General features: G+C 39.6%; 4 protein-coding genes across 4 annotated transcripts in view; 2 read left to right on the forward strand and 2 right to left on the reverse strand.

Moving 5' to 3' along the window:
- The window catches only part of LOC105391781 (protein draper), a 54,493-nt gene extending 49,559 nt beyond the window's left edge, over positions 1 to 4,934 (reverse strand). The window contains exon 1 of the mRNA XM_048623047.1: positions 4,595 to 4,934. The gene's annotated coding sequence lies outside the window, so the exon portion shown is untranslated. The remainder of the gene's footprint in view (positions 1 to 4,594) is intronic.
- Positions 4,935 to 6,308: 1,374 nt separating this feature from the next.
- LOC105391773 (protein spindle-F) lies at positions 6,309 to 7,803 on the forward strand. Its single transcript, XM_011563318.3, has 2 exons — positions 6,309 to 7,219; positions 7,366 to 7,803. The coding sequence occupies exons 1-2, from the start codon at positions 6,478 to 6,480 to the stop codon at positions 7,722 to 7,724; spliced, it is 1,101 nt and encodes a 366-aa protein (XP_011561620.3). The 5' UTR covers positions 6,309 to 6,477; the 3' UTR covers positions 7,725 to 7,803.
- Positions 7,804 to 7,984: 181 nt separating this feature from the next.
- LOC105391772 (39S ribosomal protein L32, mitochondrial) lies at positions 7,985 to 10,093 on the reverse strand. Its single transcript, XM_011563317.3, has 4 exons — positions 9,912 to 10,093; positions 9,452 to 9,691; positions 9,121 to 9,248; positions 7,985 to 8,366 (listed from the first exon to the last, which is right to left on the reverse strand). The coding sequence occupies exons 1-4, from the start codon at positions 9,994 to 9,996 to the stop codon at positions 8,229 to 8,231; spliced, it is 591 nt and encodes a 196-aa protein (XP_011561619.3). The 5' UTR covers positions 9,997 to 10,093; the 3' UTR covers positions 7,985 to 8,228.
- A 180-nt stretch (positions 10,094 to 10,273) lies between these two features.
- LOC105391780 (all trans-polyprenyl-diphosphate synthase PDSS1) overlaps positions 10,274 to 22,381 on the forward strand; it is a 55,446-nt gene continuing 43,338 nt past the window's right edge. Inside the window, exon 1 of the mRNA XM_038122028.2 lies at positions 10,274 to 10,523. Coding sequence (XP_037977956.1) covers positions 10,368 to 10,523 — 156 coding nt within the window. The 5' untranslated portion in view covers positions 10,274 to 10,367. The remainder of the gene's footprint in view (positions 10,524 to 22,381) is intronic.

Genomic DNA, 22,381 nt, shown 5'->3' on the forward strand with positions numbered 1-22,381 from the left:
TCCTCCATGTGGTCTGTAGGTACTAGGTACGTCAATCAGTGGACACAGACAAACACATAGTATGCACTAGATTCAAACTGATATGAGAGTGGGAGGTGTTAAAAAGAGAAACTGCAGTTCACAGCTATTTTTGCTTGTATAAAGGTTAGCACATGCAAAAGACGGTCGCATTGCTCCTAAATATAGAATAATCAAACAAGAAAAAATATGTAGTGTATTCAATTACTCTGCATTGTGCTGATTTCAAATCTCTCATAAAATATAAATTAATATTTATAATGACAAAACAAATAAGTAAATACCTTAAAATCCATTCAAACTGCTTGGAATCCTAATGAGACAGTCCATGAGAATTACTTTGGCCATTAAAACTACTAATGTTTTGTAACTACTCATTTATTGACCAATTTATCTTCTATTGGTCGAGTAATTAAGGTAAGTATTATATTGCCTTATTAGTTAGGATCACTTTACACTTTCTTATTATAGTCAAAAATGTGCAAACATCCGCAGTCAAAATGAGGTTACATACGTTTGCATTTGCACGTCATTTAATACTTATTTAATTTAATGTTATATAGATTATTTTATGACGGTCGAATGGCGTAGTGTGGTTAGTGGCCCTGACTGCTATGCCGAAGGTCCCGGGTACGATTTTCGGCTGGGGCAGATATTTGTTTAAAGACAGATATTTGTACTCGGGTCTTGGATGTTGATATTTATATGTATTTAGTATTTATCTATCTATGTATTTGTGTAGATATATCAGCTGTCCGACACCCATAACACAGGTTCTGCCTAGCTTGGGGTCGGATGGCCGTGTGTGAGATGTCCCAACATATTTATTTATTTATTATTTATTAATATTATAATGAAATGCAAGAATTTCACTGTATGTTTTAAATGAAAACTACTACATATATATATATATGTACATACATGATGGTCACGACTTTAATCCCCGAAGGGGTAGTCAGAGGTGACTCGCAAGCGTGTCAACCGCTTTTCGCTGTGTTGTGTTGTGAAGTTTGTGCCAGATAAACAGTTTTGTACAGAAAAGTACAAAAAACAAAACCCTCAAATTATTAATGACCGCTCTTGACGACACCCATCCACCGTCCATCGTGAATTGATATGGCTCATTCAATTTAATGTACTAAGTTCGGTGCCCGCATCAGGGATCTCTGCTCCAGTGTCTGTGGCCAGTGAATTATGACACAAATCACAAAACGTATTAATGCGTCATAAATGGGGCGAGCTGAGAGGGGCCGACGAGTTTCACACTTTACGCTCAATTGATTGAATTTAAAAACTATGTCGACCAGATTTTTCTGCACTAGCACGATACTAATGTTTTGTTTTATTTGTAGGTCCATACATATACATACAATACACGCATGCCATGCCATACTTATTCATATAAAATTACTTCATACCATCAAAATACTAGTCGTTTGTCTATAGCGAACCTATGTTAGGTCAAATAGCATTGAGTGAATATATACGAGTACCATCACAAATAACTGGTAAATCACGTTTGAAAGTTTTGTGGCTGTGTCTAAAGATATTTTACATCCAACGTCAATGATTACCGATTTAACCTAATTCACGCACTGGGTTGTACTAAATAGAGATCGTATTGGAACATAACATAAGCTTTTCACCAGTTGTTCACCACACAGAGCGCTAAATGGCAACATATAAATAGAATTAACAAGTGATTCGAATGCTATTTCTTGCAATGAACGACATTCCACTTCAAGTCGTATAATGCCGATGCACTCATAATGCGAGTACTCGACTCTATTCTCGGTACGAGCTATGTTATGAACTGAGTGGCCGAGATTCTTGCCTACTTCATCACTATCGTGCAACTACCTTCCTAGGCATAGGAGGCAGGGGGATCAGTCTATGTATTATATGACGAAAAACTAAGTTTCGGAGCGCTGCTGCTAGCCACTTCTCTTTGTCATTGTATTGAACGTACGGTTTGCACGTCAGCTCTCGTTGGTTCGTTTTCCTTCTGGAGTAACCCTCCAGGAGGTTCAGATGAACCCACCCGGGTGGAAATGGCAACTATTTAGATGATGAGATGGACAAAGGCGCCCAGGCAAACGAACAAGAAACAGGAAGGCGTCCACAAACGATAGCAACCATAGTAACGCATTTAAATGGTTGGTCAGATCACACTAAGGGACAATACTTACTAAGTTAATATACGCTAAAGTCCTGCAATATAACGAAAAACATAATTATGTAGAGTGTAGAGACTTGTAGAGTATAAAATACACTTTGAAAGTGCAATTGAACTGCATTAAAAATGCAATTGCCTGACCTAGAACCGACGTCAGCATTCACAGGTAGGTTATCATAGCAATTACAACACAGACATACCTATTAGAACAAAGATTAATGCTGTTTCCATGTAAGCAGTCACTTGAAGTGCCGTCAAGCATTTACTATACTGTAATAATATATTTTATCAATAAAACTTATTGTTTTTATCAACATGTATCCGTCGAGTGTAGGACAGTCATGTTTCAGTTGTTATCAATATATATTGTTTAAAATCGGGTGATTCCCCGCCTATTATGGCTTATTGAATGATCATTCACTAAAAATCTATGAGATCTCAAACATTTCATTCATTACGAATTGGCCGATCGGATCAGATAAGCTACGGCTGACTAGGGTAAGAGAGGATAAAGCTAGTTGACGGATAATAGAATCATTAATTTACGCTTAGACGAGAGAATGATGCGACGTAGTGTCGCAAGACGCAAAGTTGCAACTCGCGCATCGATCAATACGAAAATGATGATGCCGTGCGAATCGGACAACGTTTCATACTGATGCAGTATTCAAAACTATATTATTGCGTAAACCAGTGGTTTGAGGCTGAACATCTGGGCAGTCAGGGCTTCCCTAACCACGACATGGCGAAACTCCAACAAAGTCAACGGTTTTCGGTATTATAACTATGGGAATCCAAATCCTTGTGCATAGATTATCTCAATTAAATGTTCCTATCACAAGCTCCAATCCATCAATTGTTGGTTAAACTGAGCCACATACTAGATCTGTACTGTAGGTATCTGGAGCGTTAAATCTTTCAAAGTGAAGGAAAGTATTGCTGCTCATTTTCTTAACAATAATCATCATCATAATATATTTGTAACTAAACATAATCTTGCACTTAACTTATAAAAAGTTGACAAAACAATAATTTATTTATCTCAATAAGGTATTTACCTATATTGTAGAGCAGACAATAGAGTAGTTTTAGAAATAAAGTTAAAGCTAGAATTTAGAAACATGTGTTATTTTTATAAAAGGCCTATAAAGTGTGTTTAATATAAAAATTAAATGTATGTGTGCAAGTCTTATTTTTACACCGGAAATACCAACATAGAACATGTGTTTCTAAAAACTGTTGAACAAAGCATACTGGTGACTAAAATTTGGCAAAGATGTGTGCCCCACATGTCGAAACTGATGTTGTTTCTTTACATAAGTGTTTGTTAGTTATCTCACTGCTTTTATGGTGGTAGATTCAGAAAAATCTGAGTTTTGCAATTTATGAAACCTTAAAAAGTTTGTTTTCTTCTGTCATTTTCATACATTATCTGTAAAAAAAAATGATTGTTTCAGCTAGAGACACCACTTTGGATGTGAAAATACATAAACTTAATTATAGTTTTCAACAAACTATCAAACCTGACCTGTACTAGATGCACAGTCGCACAGGGATTACAGTCTTGAGCTTATTTTATATACTGTGTTCTGTACAGAATAAATCTATGTACTTTATGATGTACACTGTATCCATTTCTGAAGGCACATAATTTAAATTTAAGGTGCGTGGCGCGGTCTGTCAAACATAAAATTCTTATTTGAAATTCCACTTTATGATTAGCTGCATAAATTTACCAGCATTTAAATTTACTGATTTGATGTTGGTAAAAATTAGATGTGTCTTCAGAACCACTACCATTATTTCACTAAAATATTTTACTTCATACATAATTTTAACAAGATATTACGGTTGTTGTGTGAATGAACCTTTTGTGAATTTGTCTTGTCAGTTGCTGACAGCCCAGGATGCCCCAGACTTGAACAAGGTTTATTGGTCACTTACAGGTACAGTGCCAGTGCCACAAACTTATCTGTTCCGGTGAGAGCGAACTAAATTGATCCATATCTCATTATTTACTAATGAATTATATATTGATATAGATTAGATGGGTTTATTGAACCCACAAGAGCGAATTACCACTACTGGCAAACCTAAAATCTTTTAGAATGAAGAAATATTACACATTTACGTGAGCTGTCACCGGAACAGATAAGTTTGTGGCACTGTATAAGCATCTTTCAAGATACTTCATAATAACTATAAAGGTATGCTTGGAAAGAAAAGTATATTCAGTACTTGTTATACAAAATTCAATCTTACCACGCACGAATTAAGTATGATACAAAGTCCAAAGAGTTAAAGCTAGAGAATGCCCCAATGCACTAGCATTGAAGAAAGGTCCAATAAATATTATTGGTGTTAACAATTATGTGAATTAATAAATTTATATACACTTACTCAGTAACGAATGGAAATCCTCATGCAATGGTAATCCTTGTGGGTTTGTAATGATTCACTATTTACATAAAACTACACTCGACTTGTTGCTTATTAATTATTTCAAGGAGTCACTTGAATTTTTCAATTGTCACTTAATTTAAACACTAAAACATAGATAAACCACTGCTTAGTTTATACTTAGAGTTAAACCACTAAAAGTAAAGGTATTAAAAACTATATTGATATCGTTTACGGTAAACTATCAACACAAAACTTGTTTATTTCTTGTTTTTATTGAGATCTACAAATTCCGACGACACTCACTCGCACACAAGAAAACTCAAACAAACAAAAAAAAAGTGAATGAACGAACATCGAACAAAACGAACGAACCGAACGAACGAAGTAAAGCAACTGTTACATTTCTGTTCTGTGGACAAAAATAACGTATTCTGAGATTAAAATTATACTCTTTTTACCCAGACTGTAATTTTTATTTTCTACTCTTGCCAAGTAGCTCGAGTAGGCTTACCGTACGTCCCGGTTTGAGACCTCTGTCCCGTCCCGGTGACCCAACCGGTACGCATTAGCTTCCTGGTCGAACTTGAACAACACCGACATCCCGACCGATCATTTCACGCACCATGCATCAGTCCAGTGAGTTCTATGGAATAAAAAATCTTTATTTTTAAAAATACCTATATTATGTAGTTGTCAAAACGAGCCATATTGAAATAGGACATTGTTACCCAAGGGGTGAAAACCGCGTCCAAAGTGTTGTTTGGTATGGCGCCTGAGCGTAGCGAGGGTGCTTATAGCCAGAGGAACTTTGTTTTTCATTAACAATGCTAGGAAATATAGATATGAATGACATTAAAATAGAGTGCTTTGTTTTTTAATCATACACTAGGTAATCTTATAAATAAAGTCCCATTTAATTACATTTAACATACAGGTTGTTAAAAAGGATAAATAGTAAGCCAGAGGATTGTAGTAAAGGGGGTCGTTCTGAACCGCTTACGCTTTAGTTTTATAAATTTTGAAAACCCATTCAAATTTTATTAGTTACCTGACTTTTCACCACCATGACTGATAGTATGCACGGTATTTGGGACAGTTCGTGCCAGACGCCGTGCGTGCCCCTCGGACGTCCGGCGACGATCAGGCTGACAGCCGCGTCCGTAAGCCGTATCCGCTAATGTGTCGGCACTTTAAGTAAGGCTTCTCTAATCTGTGATGTCGACGACGCAGCTGTCACTGTCATATTATTAGGGTTCGAAGTATCGGCGTCCGGTATCGATACCGAGTACTCATGTGGTATCGAGACGAGAGTATCGATACCGAAAAAGTATCGGTCCAAAAGTATCGATACTACTCAGTATCGAGTACTTGCGAAATAGTTAAATTTTGTACCTTCACCAGCATAAAAATCTTCTTTTCCATTGAATTTAAAAAAAAAGTTTTGGTGATAATAGCAAATAAACACAAAAAAAAATGCAAGACTGAGGTTTTATCGGATTGATTTTGTTTTAAGATCTTTTATGAAGGCCTATCATATTATAATGTGACGACAAAGTACTCGATACCAGCGATTTTTGTATCGAGACGAGGGTATCGATACCGAAAAAGTATCGGCCCAAAAGTATCGAGTACTCAGTATCGGGTATCGCGAACGAAAGTATCGATACTTACTCGGTATCGAAAGTATCGTTCGAACCCTACATATTATTCTTATTCTTGTGTTTTTTTTGTTGATCTTGTTCTTCCTACACCAAAAATAAACAATAAAAACTGAATACTAGAAGATAAACATAGAAAGAAGGATATATTGATCATAAACATGTGTATATATAGTTAATTTATTGATATGAGTAAAAAAATAAAGAAGTAGATTTACTAAAATGGAGTCATCTTCAATCGTAAGTTTCAACAATGATTCAGCGTTTCAGAACACACTGAAGCCTGAAAACAACGTTAGTGTACATGAATTGGCTCTCCACGCCATGCGGGACAGATGTCTATTGCTACAGAGAAGAATAAACGCCTTAGAGGCTGATAATATGCGTTTAAAGATGGATATCAATAAAAATAGTGACAACTCCCCATACATTCCACTGCAAGAAGATGAGAAGTTATCTTTGCATCAAAAGATAGCAGAACTGAAGAAACAGAAGTCGCAGCTCATGCACCACGTGTTCATGGTCTCCTGTGAGAACAAAAATTTGTGGAACAAAGTGTCGAGCATTAACAAAACTGATAAACCCGCACCCACCAAACTGGAGTATGGAAAACAACCTCTACTCCGCACAAATACATACATACAGAGCACACCGAAGACCAGCGCAGCCAACCAGGAGAAGTTTGCAGAAACTAGCTTAGAAGAGATCTCACTCAAGCTAATAAATAGTTATATTCAAGAGAAGTCTCAACTGGTAGAACAATATGAGCAGATGACTCAACTTCAGGATGAAGATGTGCTGAATCTTGACTCAATAGGTTTTGCGTACATGGAGGAACCGGCAACAGATTCTCTAAAAGAGATTTTGAGCCAGACAGAGAAATTGCACAATATGAAAAAAGAATTAGCACAGCAGGAGAAAGATTTAAAGTTAGTCATATCCAGATTAGAAAATATTTTACAAGGTGACAATTTTTTCTTTTCATTTACAGAAAAACACATCTATCTTTTAATCATAATATTAATTATGAAAGTGTCAATCAACTGTAGGTATATGGACCTTTAGATTATTCTTTTCTCTGAATTAACCATAAATTTTTGTTATTTACAGATGGGTACAAATGTGCCACTTGCATAAACAGAAACGGAAAAACGGTAGCATCAGAACACAAGGAAATAGAGACTAGCGATAGCTTAGCCAACTTTGGCACTCCCGCAGATTCTACAACATTTAATGAAAATGTTTGCGAAGGGAACACTTTAGCATACAAAACAGACCAGGAAGCTAATGAAAAAAGGGATGAATACACTAATATGATATGTCCAATGTGTGGTGAAACATTCCCAGAAGAAACAAAGTTTACAGACTTTCAGTCACATGTGGAGCAACATTTTACAGGAGAAATAGAACCTGATTCTATCATTGACACCTTTGATAACATTCCCAATTCGATTGATAATATGATCTAGATCTTTGTTTGTTATAATTTATTGTGCTTGTACCTCATGTATATTTTTTGCCAGTAATTAAATTAAACTATATTGTTTTACAAAAAAAATATTAATTACAATAGATATATATACCTTTTAAAACCAGTATTAAATAGCGGATTATTTCTGATTAAAAGTTAGCTATAGTGTAAGATAGTAAATTTATAATTAAGGAAATTTATAATTATGCAATCTACAGGGGCCTTTGGGTAAATTTTAAGATAGAAAATAAAATATGATTCCACTGAACAATAACTATGAACTTTTATTATTTTAACTACAATGACTTATTCTGAAAGCAGAGACTTATTAAATGCAGGACTAATAAATCTTATATTGCTAATTCTATAACACTGACATAGCTGTACACACATAATATACCACCATAAGTATGAAGTGGATGACATAGGTGATTTAATTTAAATTGCTTAACAACCAATAATAGTTTCTGTCTTCAGAATTAGTTGGACCATGAAACAGTTCTTAGGCTAAATCCTTGGGCTTCACGTCAGTGGAGTTGGATGGTTGCTGGGTGGTCTTCTGCAAGAGGTTTTTGCTGAACCACTTTGGGCGTTCCTTCTTCATCTCTATAATCCTTTTTCCATTCCAAAACTCTTTTGGCTGTAATTTAAGCAAAAAGGTTGTTAATGGGTAATGATTTAAATTGTGAGTGCTATATGTTAAATTATTATTGTATGTAACGTTGTAACGATTTGGGTTTTGTGTACCTGTTATGTTACAATGTAAGTAAATAAATAAATAAATAAGATTTACTAAATGAAGATCTAGTACAATATCAGACAGTAATGATTGCAGAAGGAAGGCAGGGGACAGTATTAATGCACTCCTCAGAAGCTTGTGCAGAGCACTGTTGTCATCTATATTCTTTAATTTTAGTAATGCCATATTAAATCTTGTAAGATATTCTTAATGGAATTACTACTCGAGAGAGATCTATGTCCAGCAGTTGATCATGTGAATGCAGAGGAAGCTAAATAAGTATGTCAGAAAGTCAGGATTATGGCATGTGGGGGTTCATAGTTTCTGGCTACCACACTGAGATGTAGGTGTGAGAGTATGTATGCATGTATACTATGTATCAGTGGTGAAGAGTCCACACAATTTCTTTCCATTAACTTCCTTCCTTTTGAATTGAATGATTTCATATTTATTTATGGTTAGTACATTTTTGTCACACCAGCTTCCTCTACAAAGAAATTAACCCTTTGGCCCATTATGTCCAGCAGTGGACAAATATCAGATGCTGATTATGAGGAACTAAGGCAGAACTCAAAGAAGACAGAGTGTTGGGGCATTCTTTGCATTTGTCTAGCTGTAGAAATTATTGTCTGATAAGGGTAGTAATGATGATTACCTGATCGGGGGTAGTTTCTCCCTCGTAGAGCACCACAACGTCCTTCTCCACGGGGCCGGTGCCGAGCTTCTCCCGGATCTGTGCCTGGATCTCCTTGGTCTCCTTCTCCACTTTGTTGTAGCAGTTTGCTGAAATTTACAATTGTTTTAATGTATAATGTATATTTTTTTAGAATATAATTTTTTACATCAGCAGTGGGGCAAAATAGGTAAAAAAAAATGGGAGGAGGGCATAGTATTTGCTCTTTAGCATCCAAAAGTAATCCAAAGGTTTCATCCAATCTAAATTATGTTTGAGATTGATATGATAAAATAAGTATCAAATTGTTTACCACAAAGGTGTGCCCTTTCATAGTTGTGTCCACATTCAGTGCACACTAGTATGTTAGTCTTGGGGAGCAGTAATTTGTAATGGTAGTCTGGGTGTCCAAATTTTCTTTTCATACGTTTTTCCACAGTCCTCCTACTTTTAGGCATGGCATAAAGAATGCCATCTCCAATTAAATCTGCTAATGAAAATTTCTTGCCTGGAGCTGGGGTTGGGTTTTCATGTACGTATGCTAATGCCAACTCTGAAATAACAAAGATATCTTATAAGTAATATTGAGTTCAATGTTAGGTTATGAATGTAGAGATTCTAAAAGTAAACATTATCTTTTTACAGACAGTTTACTACTCTAGAAGACATTTCCTTATAAAAGGACCTACTAAACGAATAGCAGGATTGATTAAATCAGCAAAATTAAGGTTTTAAACCACAACTTAAAATTCCCAATTCAACCCATCACTTACCCCTCGGCGGCTGTCCGAAAATTTGAAAAACGCTACGCTCTATATTTCTTAGAATATTGAAGAGAATGTTAACACGGGGGATCATTTTAATAATAATAAAATACAAATTATGACAAAATCAGTTCTAAATCTGCTCAAATTAGAGGTTATCTATGTTGTTGACAAATTTGACATTTGACTGAGTGAAGTTAGCCACAGACTGACAGACTAGAGTTGGAGTTGCCATTAGAAAAAATATTATTCATGATTATTTTATAAATCATTCGATTCTTTTATTGCTAATGGCTACGTTCATGTAGATATTTTTATATTTCCGGTGTGTGTCAACACTGGCAATGTTGGCAGCACTGAAAATTAAATATGGAGTTTGACAATCAGCTGTGAGTGGGGAGGAAAAGGCAAACTCTTGTGTGTTATGTAGTTGATGTCCTCAAGCGTATCGTTGCAGTTGTAGCTATGGCGTGTTTAAGTCCGAGTAGGATCTGTGCTCGTGTTCAAGATAAGTTATTGTGTCATTTCGGACATAAAGTTCAAGTTCGGAGGCAAACTGTATTTGTGAAACTTAAACCTCCTGGACCCTCCCCATTGCGGATATTCGGAAAGACCTGCCAGGTTAGAAATTTATTTACGTTTTCCTTATCAATAATAGTAAATATTTGTCTAAAATTCACCCCTGAAGTGTTTAGTATTTCACAATATTTACGACATCATTTTGAGAAGAGCACATTATGTCATTCATTCATCAGCAGGACCTTTTACATAATCAGCGTGACACTAACCTCAGTCAGCTGATGAGTGTATTATTTGCGAAAAGAGGTTAGAATTTTGCCCTCCACAAGTTTTATTCAGAAAGTGTAAAATTGATATAGGCCGAGGGTATAGTAAATGCGGATGGAGTAAGTAGGATTCGTCGGTAGAAATTTTAAAAGTGAAATCGTCTGGTGAGGCGGTCGGCTCGGCAGTGGGTCGCATCGCACAGGTTTCTGTGGGAATGTCCGATGATTTTCACCGTATACTCATTCATAACTTTTACTTTTCGCCAACATTCTGTACATGACTCATTACCACCTTTGCATTAATTTTAAGACGCATTTGTAAGCAAAGTAGTGTCTTCTTTGCGTTTAACTCCTCATGTCAAAAAAAGGAGTTGCACCGGACATATCTACTATTGGCTACTCCGCTAGGTCGGTATTTTTTGCGACTCTCACTCACCCACACTCACTTTCGTCATCAGCCAGACCGCGTCCAGTTATTTATTTTATTCCACAATAGAGCCAATATAAATTAAATTGAATGTATCATCTGTCTGCCGCCGCTGCTGCTCGCTGGTTGGTCGGCGGCGGTGCGCGCGCGCAACTCCGGGCTTTCTCGCCGCGCACGCTCGTGCGACGCCGCGCCGCTGACCACCGCTAGACTTTCTAAGCATTATAATTATTTTTTCGCATTAATATTTCATCTGCTCTCTGAATTGCTCACTGATTTCTTTGCTATTCGCCTCTCGTGCTCTCATTCGTTTGTCGAGTGACTATGCCTCTGTAGCCACTTGTAAATATCAATGAAAATCATCGTCCAAGTTAGCCCAGAGCACCCTAAAGCTTTTCACTTTCATAGTTCATGCCGTCTCTATCGGTGTAATTTTATAACATTTAACATCCGAATGAATGGCAATCGAACGCCGATAAATAAAGCCGAAAGTCTCGAGTGTAGGTCAAGACATTTTTTGAATTTCTACCTCGCGAGGAGCTTGGTCACCTGAGAGAGCCGCGAGACCCGTCCGTCGTTAGTGAAAGTTGTATGATGATTCTTTGAATTTTTAATAGCTCGAAAACTGGGTAAGTCACCTGCCGAAGGAGTGCTAGCCTTTCTTATTTTATTCTAGTCCATTTCGCGAACATTGACCCCGATACCCGCCGCCGCGGCACCCGCGCTCCTCGCGTGCTTAATGCTTCGCTGCTGCTGGGAAGTCTGCACCACTCGGTTCCAATACAACACCACGCTTTTAACCGTAATCTGCCAAGTTAAATTACGACGCTACACCTCACCAGCGACAGACAGATGCAAGGTTTACGCTAACAATTAAAACAATCACGGAAATTTTACCGAAAGAAATTGAATGCGTAACCTTTCGAGAGTTTCAAGGCTGTGACTAATTCAACCGTTGATAATTATGGTTTAATGGTGAGCTGAGTAATTTGCTTAAGAGATGGCGGATATTCTCCCCTGTGGTGGATGTGGATGGTCAGTGCGGGGGCCGCATGTTGGTGCATGCGTAAATGAAGCGCTGTAGAAATGCGGAACATAAGTGTTTAAATAACCATTTATTCAGTCGACAACATTTTATAAGAGGCAATACACCGAACGTAGCATCTTTGTATGTTATTTTTAAGTTGCATCATTTTGTTAGATTTGTGACCGTCGGGTAGAGACGGGACAAGCGGCTCATCCGATATAATAACTATTATTGTGTCACAAATTCTCTGCAAGTGTTGCCCTTGAATTTTTCACAATGGATGGAACAAAATATTGTCAAAGTTACAATGTAAGTTACGCAAATCGCGACAGACGATTATTTATCTCGGCGTGGGTGAGATTGTGACATCAAATTCGACAGCCTTGTCCTGCTCAAAAAGCGCTTTTGTGTGATTCTCCAAAAACGGCTCCAAAAGCATAATTTCTCTGGCGCATTTTTTTTTTCATGTTGTTTGAATATTATACCCCACATATTGTAGAGGCTTTAGACCTCTTTAGTTATCTCTTATTGGCCCTGAAATCTATCGAGCCGATTCAAAGTTACAGCGATTTTAAACAATTTTGGGCCAATGAAATTAGATTGGCACCAATGAAATTAGAAAACACACCAAAGAAATTATAAAAGGTCCCAAAGAAGTTAGTTTTAAGAACAAAGAAATTAGAAATTACTTTAAAGAAATTAGTTTTAACGTATAAATAGATTGCAAATAATACACAACAAAACTAAAAATCACGCATATCTTTATTTGTTTTTAACATAATTACCTGATCACGTAAGGGTGCAGGGGTTCTAAACATCCGAATGAACCAATTGCCAACCTCACCTGCCCGTGGTGCACTCTGCTAAATAACAGACGAGGCTCCGGCGACCGGATGATGGTAGTATAACCATCCAAAAACAGCTACACCAAATCCCATAGGCCGGCGATGGGCAGCAGCGTCACCGGTATGAAAAAGTGTAAAGAGGACGAGGACACGATAACCCTGGAGTCCGGCCACATGTTCTACCATCAGGAGGGCGACCAACTGTCCCAAGGTGGCGTAGGATTCCTCGTCAACAAGACCCTTGTCAACAACGTAGTGGAGATCAGCAGTGTGTCAAATCGGGTAGCGTACCTAGTAATTAAACTAACCGAGAGGTATATATTCCTTGAAGGTCGTACAGGTATATGCACCAACCTCGGGACACTCTGACACAGAAGTCGAAGTAATATACGAGTATATCTCTAGGGCATCACGTGTACTGCTAGGACCCAATACACCGTTGTGGTGGGGGACTTCAACGCCAAAGTGGGAGTACAAGAATGCGACGAATCGAGGGTAGGACATCATGGCTTTGGTATCAGAAACCAGAGAGGGCAAATGCTTGTAGACTTCGTGGAAAGGGAGGGGCTTTCTTTCTGATTAATTATTTCTTTGAGAGTCGGCCCCAGAGGAAGTGGACATGGGCAAGCCCCGATGGTAGGACGAAAAACGAAAAAGAATTCATTATGACTGACAAGCGGCACATATTCAGAGATGTCCCAGTGATCAATAGGTTTAAAACTGGGAGTGATCACCGACTTCTCCGAGGCACTTTGAATATCAACTTCAAGCTGGAGAGGAGATGTCTGGTGAAGTCGACCCTACATCCTACACTGCACCAAATTGGAGCTGTCAACACCAGCTTCTAGAGAGAACTACAGTTCTTCAGAAGGGTGACCAAACCCTTCTGAAGAACTATAGACCGATCTCGCTTTTAAGCCATGTATACAAGCTGTTCTCAAGGGTTATCATGAATGGTCTTGCCCAAAAGTTGGACGAGTTTCAGCACCCGGAGCAGGCTGGGTTTCAAAAAGGCTTTAGTACAATAGACCACATCCACACAGTAAGGTAGATTATACAGAAGACCGAAGAGTATAATCAGCCTCTGTATCTAGCCTTTGTGGACTATGAAAAAGCCTTCGACTACATCGAGACCTAAGCAGTTTTGGAATCCTTGCAGAGATGCCAAATTGACTGGCGCTATATCGAGGTGTTGAGGTGTCTGTACAATGCCGCTACTATGACTGTCCAAGTACAGGACCACAAGACAAGACCTATCCAACTGAAACATGGAGTGAGACAGGGGGATGTGATATCTCCGAAACTGTTCACCAATTCACTGGATGTCTTTAAGACGTTGGACTGGAAATGACATGGCATATGTATAAATGGCGAGTACATGTCACACCTCCGCTTCGCACGATATCTTTAGTATGGCAGAATCTCTGCAGGAACTTAGCTGGATGCTAAGTTCCTGCAGAGATTCTGCTCGGTATGAACTTGGACAAGACGAAAGTCATGTACAATGCTCACATGAAACCGGAGCCGGTCGTCGTTGGTGAGGCAACAATCGAAGTTGTGTATGAATATGTCTACCTCGGGCAGACTATTCGGCTAGGCAGAAGCAACTTGGACAAGGAGGCTGCAAGGCGCATCCAACTGGGTTGGGCTGCATTCGGGAAACTTCGTCACATATTCTCCTCGTCCATTCCTCAGAGCCTGAAGACTAGCTAGCTAGAAGCTAGTGATGACGTTTAGTGCTGAGACGTGGAAACTGACGGTAGGACTGGTCCACCGATTTAAAGTCGCTCAGCGTGCTATGGCTCTCCATAGAAACCTGATGGATCGTATCAGAAATTAGGTTATCCGTCAGAGGACTAAGGTTACCAACATAGCTGTCAAAATATGAAACCGCAGCGTGGGACGCCCTCCTGCCCGCTGGACTGACGACCTTAGGCGGGTAGCCGGTAGTAGTTGGATGAGGAAGGCCGAGAACTGAGTGTTGTGGCGCTCCTTGGGAGAGGCCTATGTCCATTGGATGATTATTGGCTGATGATGATGATGAGAGAATTAACCATAATAGACATTGAATGCATAAAGTTAGCGTTATTAATGGTGTTTCATACTCAATACTAATTTCTTTGTATCAAAACTAATTTCGTTGGCGCAGAATGCCAAAGAAATCCAAAAAAATTATTGCCAACTAAATTAGAAATCATCACTTAAAAATTATTTTAACAGAAAGCTGATGTACAATTGGAACCTCTTAGTGACACGTGCATACTGTTTGAATAGACATACGTGGACAAAAATATGTATGCAACAAAAACAAATAATAGCATGAAAGTAACAATCGAAGAAATTAGGCACTTACCTGACCAAAACCCGTTATGGCGCAAAAAAAAAAAATTTTCGTCATACTCCGTAAACTTACGCTCCTCTACTCCTGGTCGAAGATAGTGGGGGACTGAAGGGTGAGGGACGCATGGTGATTATGTCCGGTGATCGTTTAAACGCGGAGTAGGAAGACGGTATCGTTACGCCAAAGAAGTTAGTTTTTTTTCTCGGACAAAATTGAATGCGTTATATTTTTGAAAACTAAACCTAAGAGTGAATAAAAACCTAATTTACAGTTACCATAAGTATCTGTTATAATGATAATATATAAATCATAAGCTTATTTTACTTTAAAAAGTGAGTTTTTCTTGACCTAAAAATAAAATCAAGTGAAGGACGCGCCAAAGAACTTATGATATTGAGTTTTAAAAAATCATTGTCGCTTTCTTTATAAATTTATGCATTACATTACTAATGTATAAAAACGGTAACAAGATACATTATTCAAAAAAAAATACATCCTGGTATAAAACTATCAATTTCATGTATTTTATGGCTTGGACATACCTAAATCGCGTCATTTGAGAATCACCCTTTTACTCTAAGTTATTCCAAATTTTATCACCAAAACTGGTAACAGCATACAAATTCATGCTTCGCCTTTGAAATCGCGAACGTCATGTTACCAAATCGGACGAATTATGTTAGAAATTATAATGCGCATGATGATAATGGCTGCACAATCATAATGGCTTCTTAAAACTGCAAGATTTGAACAGTGTGCGTTAATGGTCGTAATTACTTGTCCAGTGCTAAGACATGATGTTTCGAAGTGTAGGTACATAATGTTTCGTCAAATGTATGTGATGTCCGACGCGGCAGTAGTGGTGTCCGCACGCGGACAGTGCTGTCCTCGGGAGCCATCCGTTGTGCAACGCGTTTCGGTCGTCGCTTCGCAAACAATGAACTCATCAGCGGTCTCTAAGCAATATTAATTGCTGTTATTTGCGCACGTGACAATGTTATTTGATAAGGGCCAAGATCTTTTGTGGTTGTTGAGCAAGCTCGAGGCGGTCTCGCAATGGCGCGCTCAATTAGACGAGCCTCGAGACGTGATTTGCGAATTTAGGCGCATCTTAAACGAATTTAGCAAACTCATTAGGAAAAGTAGTTTGCGGAATGAAATGGATTTAACGTGTGATACATAAAATATCCGTTTCCCCGCTACTTTCGTTTATTATTCACAATTAAATTTCCGTTCCTAACGATCCGTCATTACCCTGATTGATTTTCCTAATCGAGTGCTTTCAGAGCCATAATTAATCGAATCAAAAGCAATAAGTGAAATTATATCGTATTTTCGAGAGCGTGACGGGTGCATATTTAGCAATGCGCTTTAACAACATTCTGATTGCGCTGCGAGCGCAGGCTCACGCCGCCGCCGCGCAGTTGCAATGTATCCGTGAAATCGACTCATCAATGCCAAATATCCGTGCTCTAGCTCTGACGCAACGGCCGCCGGCTGTCCTAACGTGAACTCGTAGGAATGTCCATTTATCTTTACGAAGAACCAATAAAATCCTCACGAGCCCACTGTGCGATGCTTTGTGCAATCGCTCGTGTAACAGTTTCTAAATGTGTTCCTCAATTTTGCGCGGAGACTGCGCATTTGACTTCATTGAACTATGAAATGTATGAAATAACGCTTGAAATAATTGATGAATGATATGTGTTGGTGCAGATAAGTGGACTGTATTTTTAAGTAAGGACTGGTCCTAGCTTTCCTAAACTCACACGTATAGTTATTGGGCACCCTTATTAAATTGGGATAAGAACAATTCACCAACCTGTACACGTGGTCAATGGCCGCTCCGTCTTCCGAGAAGAGTTCTTCTTGCCAGGCCTGGCGTTATATTTACTTGATAAAAAACACACACAGCTCACTATGCAAATAGTCTTGTTAAAATGTAAAAGTTCACCAATCACAATTGTCCGTAATAAATGAGTGGGAGCGGTTATAAGGTCCGCTGGCAGCCGACGACAAACGTTCTGCACGACACCCGAGTCCACACTGATGATGGCCGCCTCTCGTAGGACGCAGCTCACAAACCGCCATGTGAGGGTAGTTTAACTATCCTCATACCAAAAAAATAAAGGTGCCCGAACATCCCGCCCCCTAACCAAGGTCCGCCTTGGTTCCTAAGCCTCAATAGGCAACCGACATAACTTGGAAATGGGCCTCAACAGGACACCATTCTGAGTCTTTACTTCCGCGACTCTAACAATACCGTCTTTACCGGGTAACAATTTAACGATCCGACCGCGTTTCCAATGTAGAGGCGCTAAATTGTCTTCTTTAATCAAAACTAAGTCGTCTAACTTAGGAGGTTCCGTCACCGACGTCCATTTATAACGTTGTTGTAGAGTATGGAGGTATTCCGTTTTCCATCTCGACCAAAAATGTTGCGACATCTTCTGAACGTGTTGAAACCGAGACAAACGAGATTCTTTAGTATCCCTATAGTCGTACTCGGGAAGAGCCACAAGAGGTTGTCCGATTAAAAAGTGACCAGGAGTCAAAACTTCAAGATCAGTTGGATCCGTACTTAGAGGGCACAACGGTCGCGAGTTCATTACCGCTTCTACTTTGGTGAAGAACGTAGTAAGCTCTTCAAAAGTGAGCCGGGTCTCACCGAGAACGCGCCGAGCGTGAGTTTTGGCAGATTTAACTGCAGCCTCAAAAAGTCCACCGTGATTCGGACTTGATGGTGCATTAAATAACCAAGTTATACTGTCTCGCGCCAATCTTTTTTCAATATCCGACCGATTGTTTCGTAGAAATATGTATAGCTCCTTAAGGTATTTATCCGTTCCAGAATAATTTGTTCCACAGTCTGATCTAACAAGAGTTGGCAAGCCTCTCCTATTTGAAAAACGGGCAAAAGCTGCAACAAAGGCTTCTACCGTAAGGTCCGAAACTACCTCCAAGTGGACCGCCTTAACCGATAAGCATACAAAGATGCGCAAATAACATTTTGTTATCTTAGCGTTCCGTAATGTACTTGTCTTTATATAAAAAGGACCCGCAAAGTCCGTTCCGACGCCGAGAAATGGTCGCACCCCCCTGACCCGGTCAGGTGGCAGATCAGCCATGTACGGCTGCGTAGGTCGTGCTTTAGATCTATAACATTGCACGCACCTATATGTAATGTGTCGGGTGATTCGCCGCGCCGACATTATCCAATACGTCCGAGATAATATAGCCGCAAGTGTATTCGCTCCGACATGACAATTGATGATGTGGTAATGATTTACCAACATCTCCGTGAATTTACTTTTAGCCGACAATAAAATCGGATGTCGTGCATCATAAGGTAGCTCCGCAGCTCCTATCCGACCACCGACCCGTAGAATATTGTCATCATCCATAAATAAATTTAATCTTCTCATAGAAGTCCGAATCGTTTTTTTGTTTGTCAAGCATAAAATTTCATCCTTGAAATGTTTTAATTGTTCTATACGAATTAAATGCATTATAGCGTTTCTACGCTCCGAAACCGATATATTTTGTGGAAACTGTTTAATTTTATTTTTGCATAAATGAGCAAACCGTAATACCAGGGCCGTAACTTTGATTAATTTTTCAAACGAACTAAATTTATCAATAAGAAAGTCCGTGTCCGTGTCCGATTGTATATTTCCGATATTAACTACACAAGTTTTAGTCTTCCGACCAGGTAACATATCTGGCGGAAATGCAGGACCATCCACCGGCCAACAATCCGATGGTTGGCACAGCCACTGCGGGCCCCACCACAGCTCGTGGTTGAGCAGATCCGCCGCCGCAGCGCCGCGCGATGAAACATCCGCACAATTTAATTCACTTGGCACGTGACGCCAATGAATGGAAGCCGTAGATGCATTAATTTGAGAAACCCGATTTGCTTCAAAAACTTGTAATGTATGCGCAGGAGTACGAAGCCACGCTAGGACTATAGTACTGTCACACCATCCGACCACTTCCTCGAATACAATGTTGTCTGCAACCTTGCTGACCTCATGATTGAGAAGGGTAGTAAGCAGCGCAGCGCCATTTAACTCCATCTTGGGAATGGTCTGCTGAGTCTTCAGTGGGGCTAACCTTGACTTAGCAATGATTAGTCTCACGAGAACGCTGCCGTCTGGTAGTTCCGCTCGTACGTACACTGCCGCCGCATGTCCTAACGACGAACCGTCACAAAAACCGTGCAAGGAGTACCGAGCCTGTGCACCAGGTCTCAAACACCTAGGAATGGAAAGACGTTCTAAATTGGACAAGTCCGAAATATAATCTTGCCACATCCGTACCAAATCATCCGAGACTGGCGAATCCCAATCTACTTTATTTCCGCTTGTACCGATCACCGATTGTAGTAAAAGTTTAAAACGAAAAACCACTGGGCTTATCCACCCTAATGGATCGTATAGTTTAGCCGTCATAGATAAAATACTCCTTCGAGTAACCGTTGAGTCCGAGGGTAAGTTAACCCTATATGTAAAACCGTCCGAAATTGGGTCCCACTGAATACCCAATATTTTTATAAAAACCGAGCCGTCTGTACCGTCAAACGTCCGAGGAGTCTCCAGGTGATCTGCCGGAAGTCCCTGAAGCAGCTCCGGTACGTTGGAAGACCACTTCCGCAGTTCATAACCCGCAGACTTCATGAGCGATATCAACTCATCTCGTAAAGAAAGAGCTTCGTTTAAGCTATCCCCTCCCCCGTTGAGATCATCGACGTAGGAGTTTCTCAATAAAAGCTCAGCTGCACGAGGGCTGTCTTGCTCACCGTCATGAGCGAGCTGGTGAAGACAGCGAATGGCAATGTAAGGACTTGATTTCAACCCGTACGTATTAGTTGTCAACTCGTAAACGCGCAGAGGTTCCGAGGGCGATGACCTCCAGTAAATTAACTGATATCTGCGGTCCTCCGGACAGATGTAGGTTTGCCGAAACATCATCTTAACATCACACGTAAACACTACAAGTGGAAATCTAAAGTTTGTTATTATATCCGCTATGTCATTTTGTAACCGTTCTCCTGTATATAAACAATCATTTAAGCACACCCCTGTGCTACTAGGTATTGTCCCATTGAACACTACGCGAATCTTATTAACATCGCCCGACCTCTTGAACACCCCGTGGTGAGCAAGTACATAATATTCGTCACCTGAGTTAAAATCGAACTCCGATATCACCATATGTCCAAGTCTTAAATATTCTTCCATAAATTCAACATATTTGTCCCTAAACTCAGGCTGTCTAGACATCCTCCGTTCAATGGACATAAATTGTTTCAAAGCCGTTTGCCGAGAATCTCCTAATCGCTCGTGATTAGGTATAATAGGAAGCCGCACAATATATTTTCCGTTACTGTCACGTGACGTAGTCGACGCAAACAAATTCTCGCATTCTATGTCCAAAGGATCCTTAATTTTATGCATGGGCGGCTCCTCAGTTCTCCAAAACCTTTGAACCGCCTCTAAAAGAGTCGTACCCGAAAATGTTTCTACATTGTCACCGGATTGACAACATAATAAATTTACCGCACCGAAGATAGCGAAATCAAAAATAGTTCCCAACGCATAGGGACCACCCGTTCCCAGATCTAACTTTTCACCGGTTAAAATCTGTCCTAAGATGTCACATCCGAAAATAATATCTATCTCCAATGGCTTAAGAGTGCCGTCATCCGATAGCCTAATATTATTATCATTATTTAAATTCAAGCGACGCGCCAAATACGCAGTCGGCCTTTTTATAATTACCGCTGTAACCGATAACAAAGGAAAATCAACTTTGTTTGCAGGTCTAAAATGAATAGACACAATACAATGGCTACCACTAGCCTGAATTCCGCCGATACCTACCAAAGATGTGTCACTGTAATGTCGCTTTAATCCTAACTGCGCAACAAATTCGCTTTTAATTATTGAGCACTGTGAACCTAGGTCCAACAGCGCCCGCGCTGTGATAAAATCATTTCTAACCGTAAGTACATGGATAATCACAGTGGGTAAATTTATACCGTCCGCAAGCTTAGGTACTGAAACGACATTACTAATTAATTGTCAATTATTATTATTTGGTTGCTGCCGCGACCCAGTAGGGCTGGTATGATTTAGTGCCTTATTACCACCGAGATAAGGTTCATTTAACCTACCGCCCTCCTTCATGAGTCTCGAGTCATCGAAAGCTGGAGTTGCCGCCTGTGCGATATAAACATTTCGAGCCGATTGTCGATCAACTGTCCTATCGCTTGATGACGTATTACATTCGTTTCCTGAACGTAGCCTCTCCGTTGCAGGTACGCCAGAGCGCGCAATGTAATGAGAGCATAACATTTTATTGCGCGCTCTGGCGTACCTGCAACGGAGAGGCTACGTTCAGGATCCGGCTCGAAGGACCAATAATTTATGTTGGTGCAGATAAGTGGACTGTATTTTTAAGTAAGGACTGGTCCTAGCTTTCCTAAACTCACACGTATAGTTATTGGGCACCCTTATTAAATTGGGATAAGAACAATTCACCAACCTGTACACGTGGTCAATGGCCGCTCCGTCTTCCGAGAAGAGTTCTTCTTGCCAGGCCTGGCGTTATATTTACTTGATAAAAAACACACACAGCTCACTATGCAAATAGTCTTGTTAAAATGTAAAAGTTCACCAATCACAATTGTCCGTAATAAATGAGTGGGAGCGGTTATAAGGTCCGCTGGCAGCCGACGACAAACGTTCTGCACGAAACCCGAGTCCACACTGATGATGGCCGCCTCTCGTAGGACGCAGCTCACAAACCGCCATGTGAGGGTAGTTTAACTATCCTCATACCAAAAAAATAAAGGTGCCCGAACAATATGAAATAACTTGTGATTTAAATTTTACACAGTCATGTTACAAATTATCGCATAGGCTCTTGAAAGATGCATTCAAAGTTAGTTACAACGATTATAGTTAATATGTTATGTAGATAGGTATTTTGGACAAATACATTAGCATATGAAACATAGTGCTCCGCAGACGTTTTCTTTGACATTGCG

Source organism: Plutella xylostella, chromosome 9 (assembly GCF_932276165.1).
Source record: "Plutella xylostella chromosome 9, ilPluXylo3.1, whole genome shotgun sequence".
Classification (NCBI taxonomy): Eukaryota; Metazoa; Arthropoda; class Insecta; order Lepidoptera; family Plutellidae; genus Plutella; species Plutella xylostella.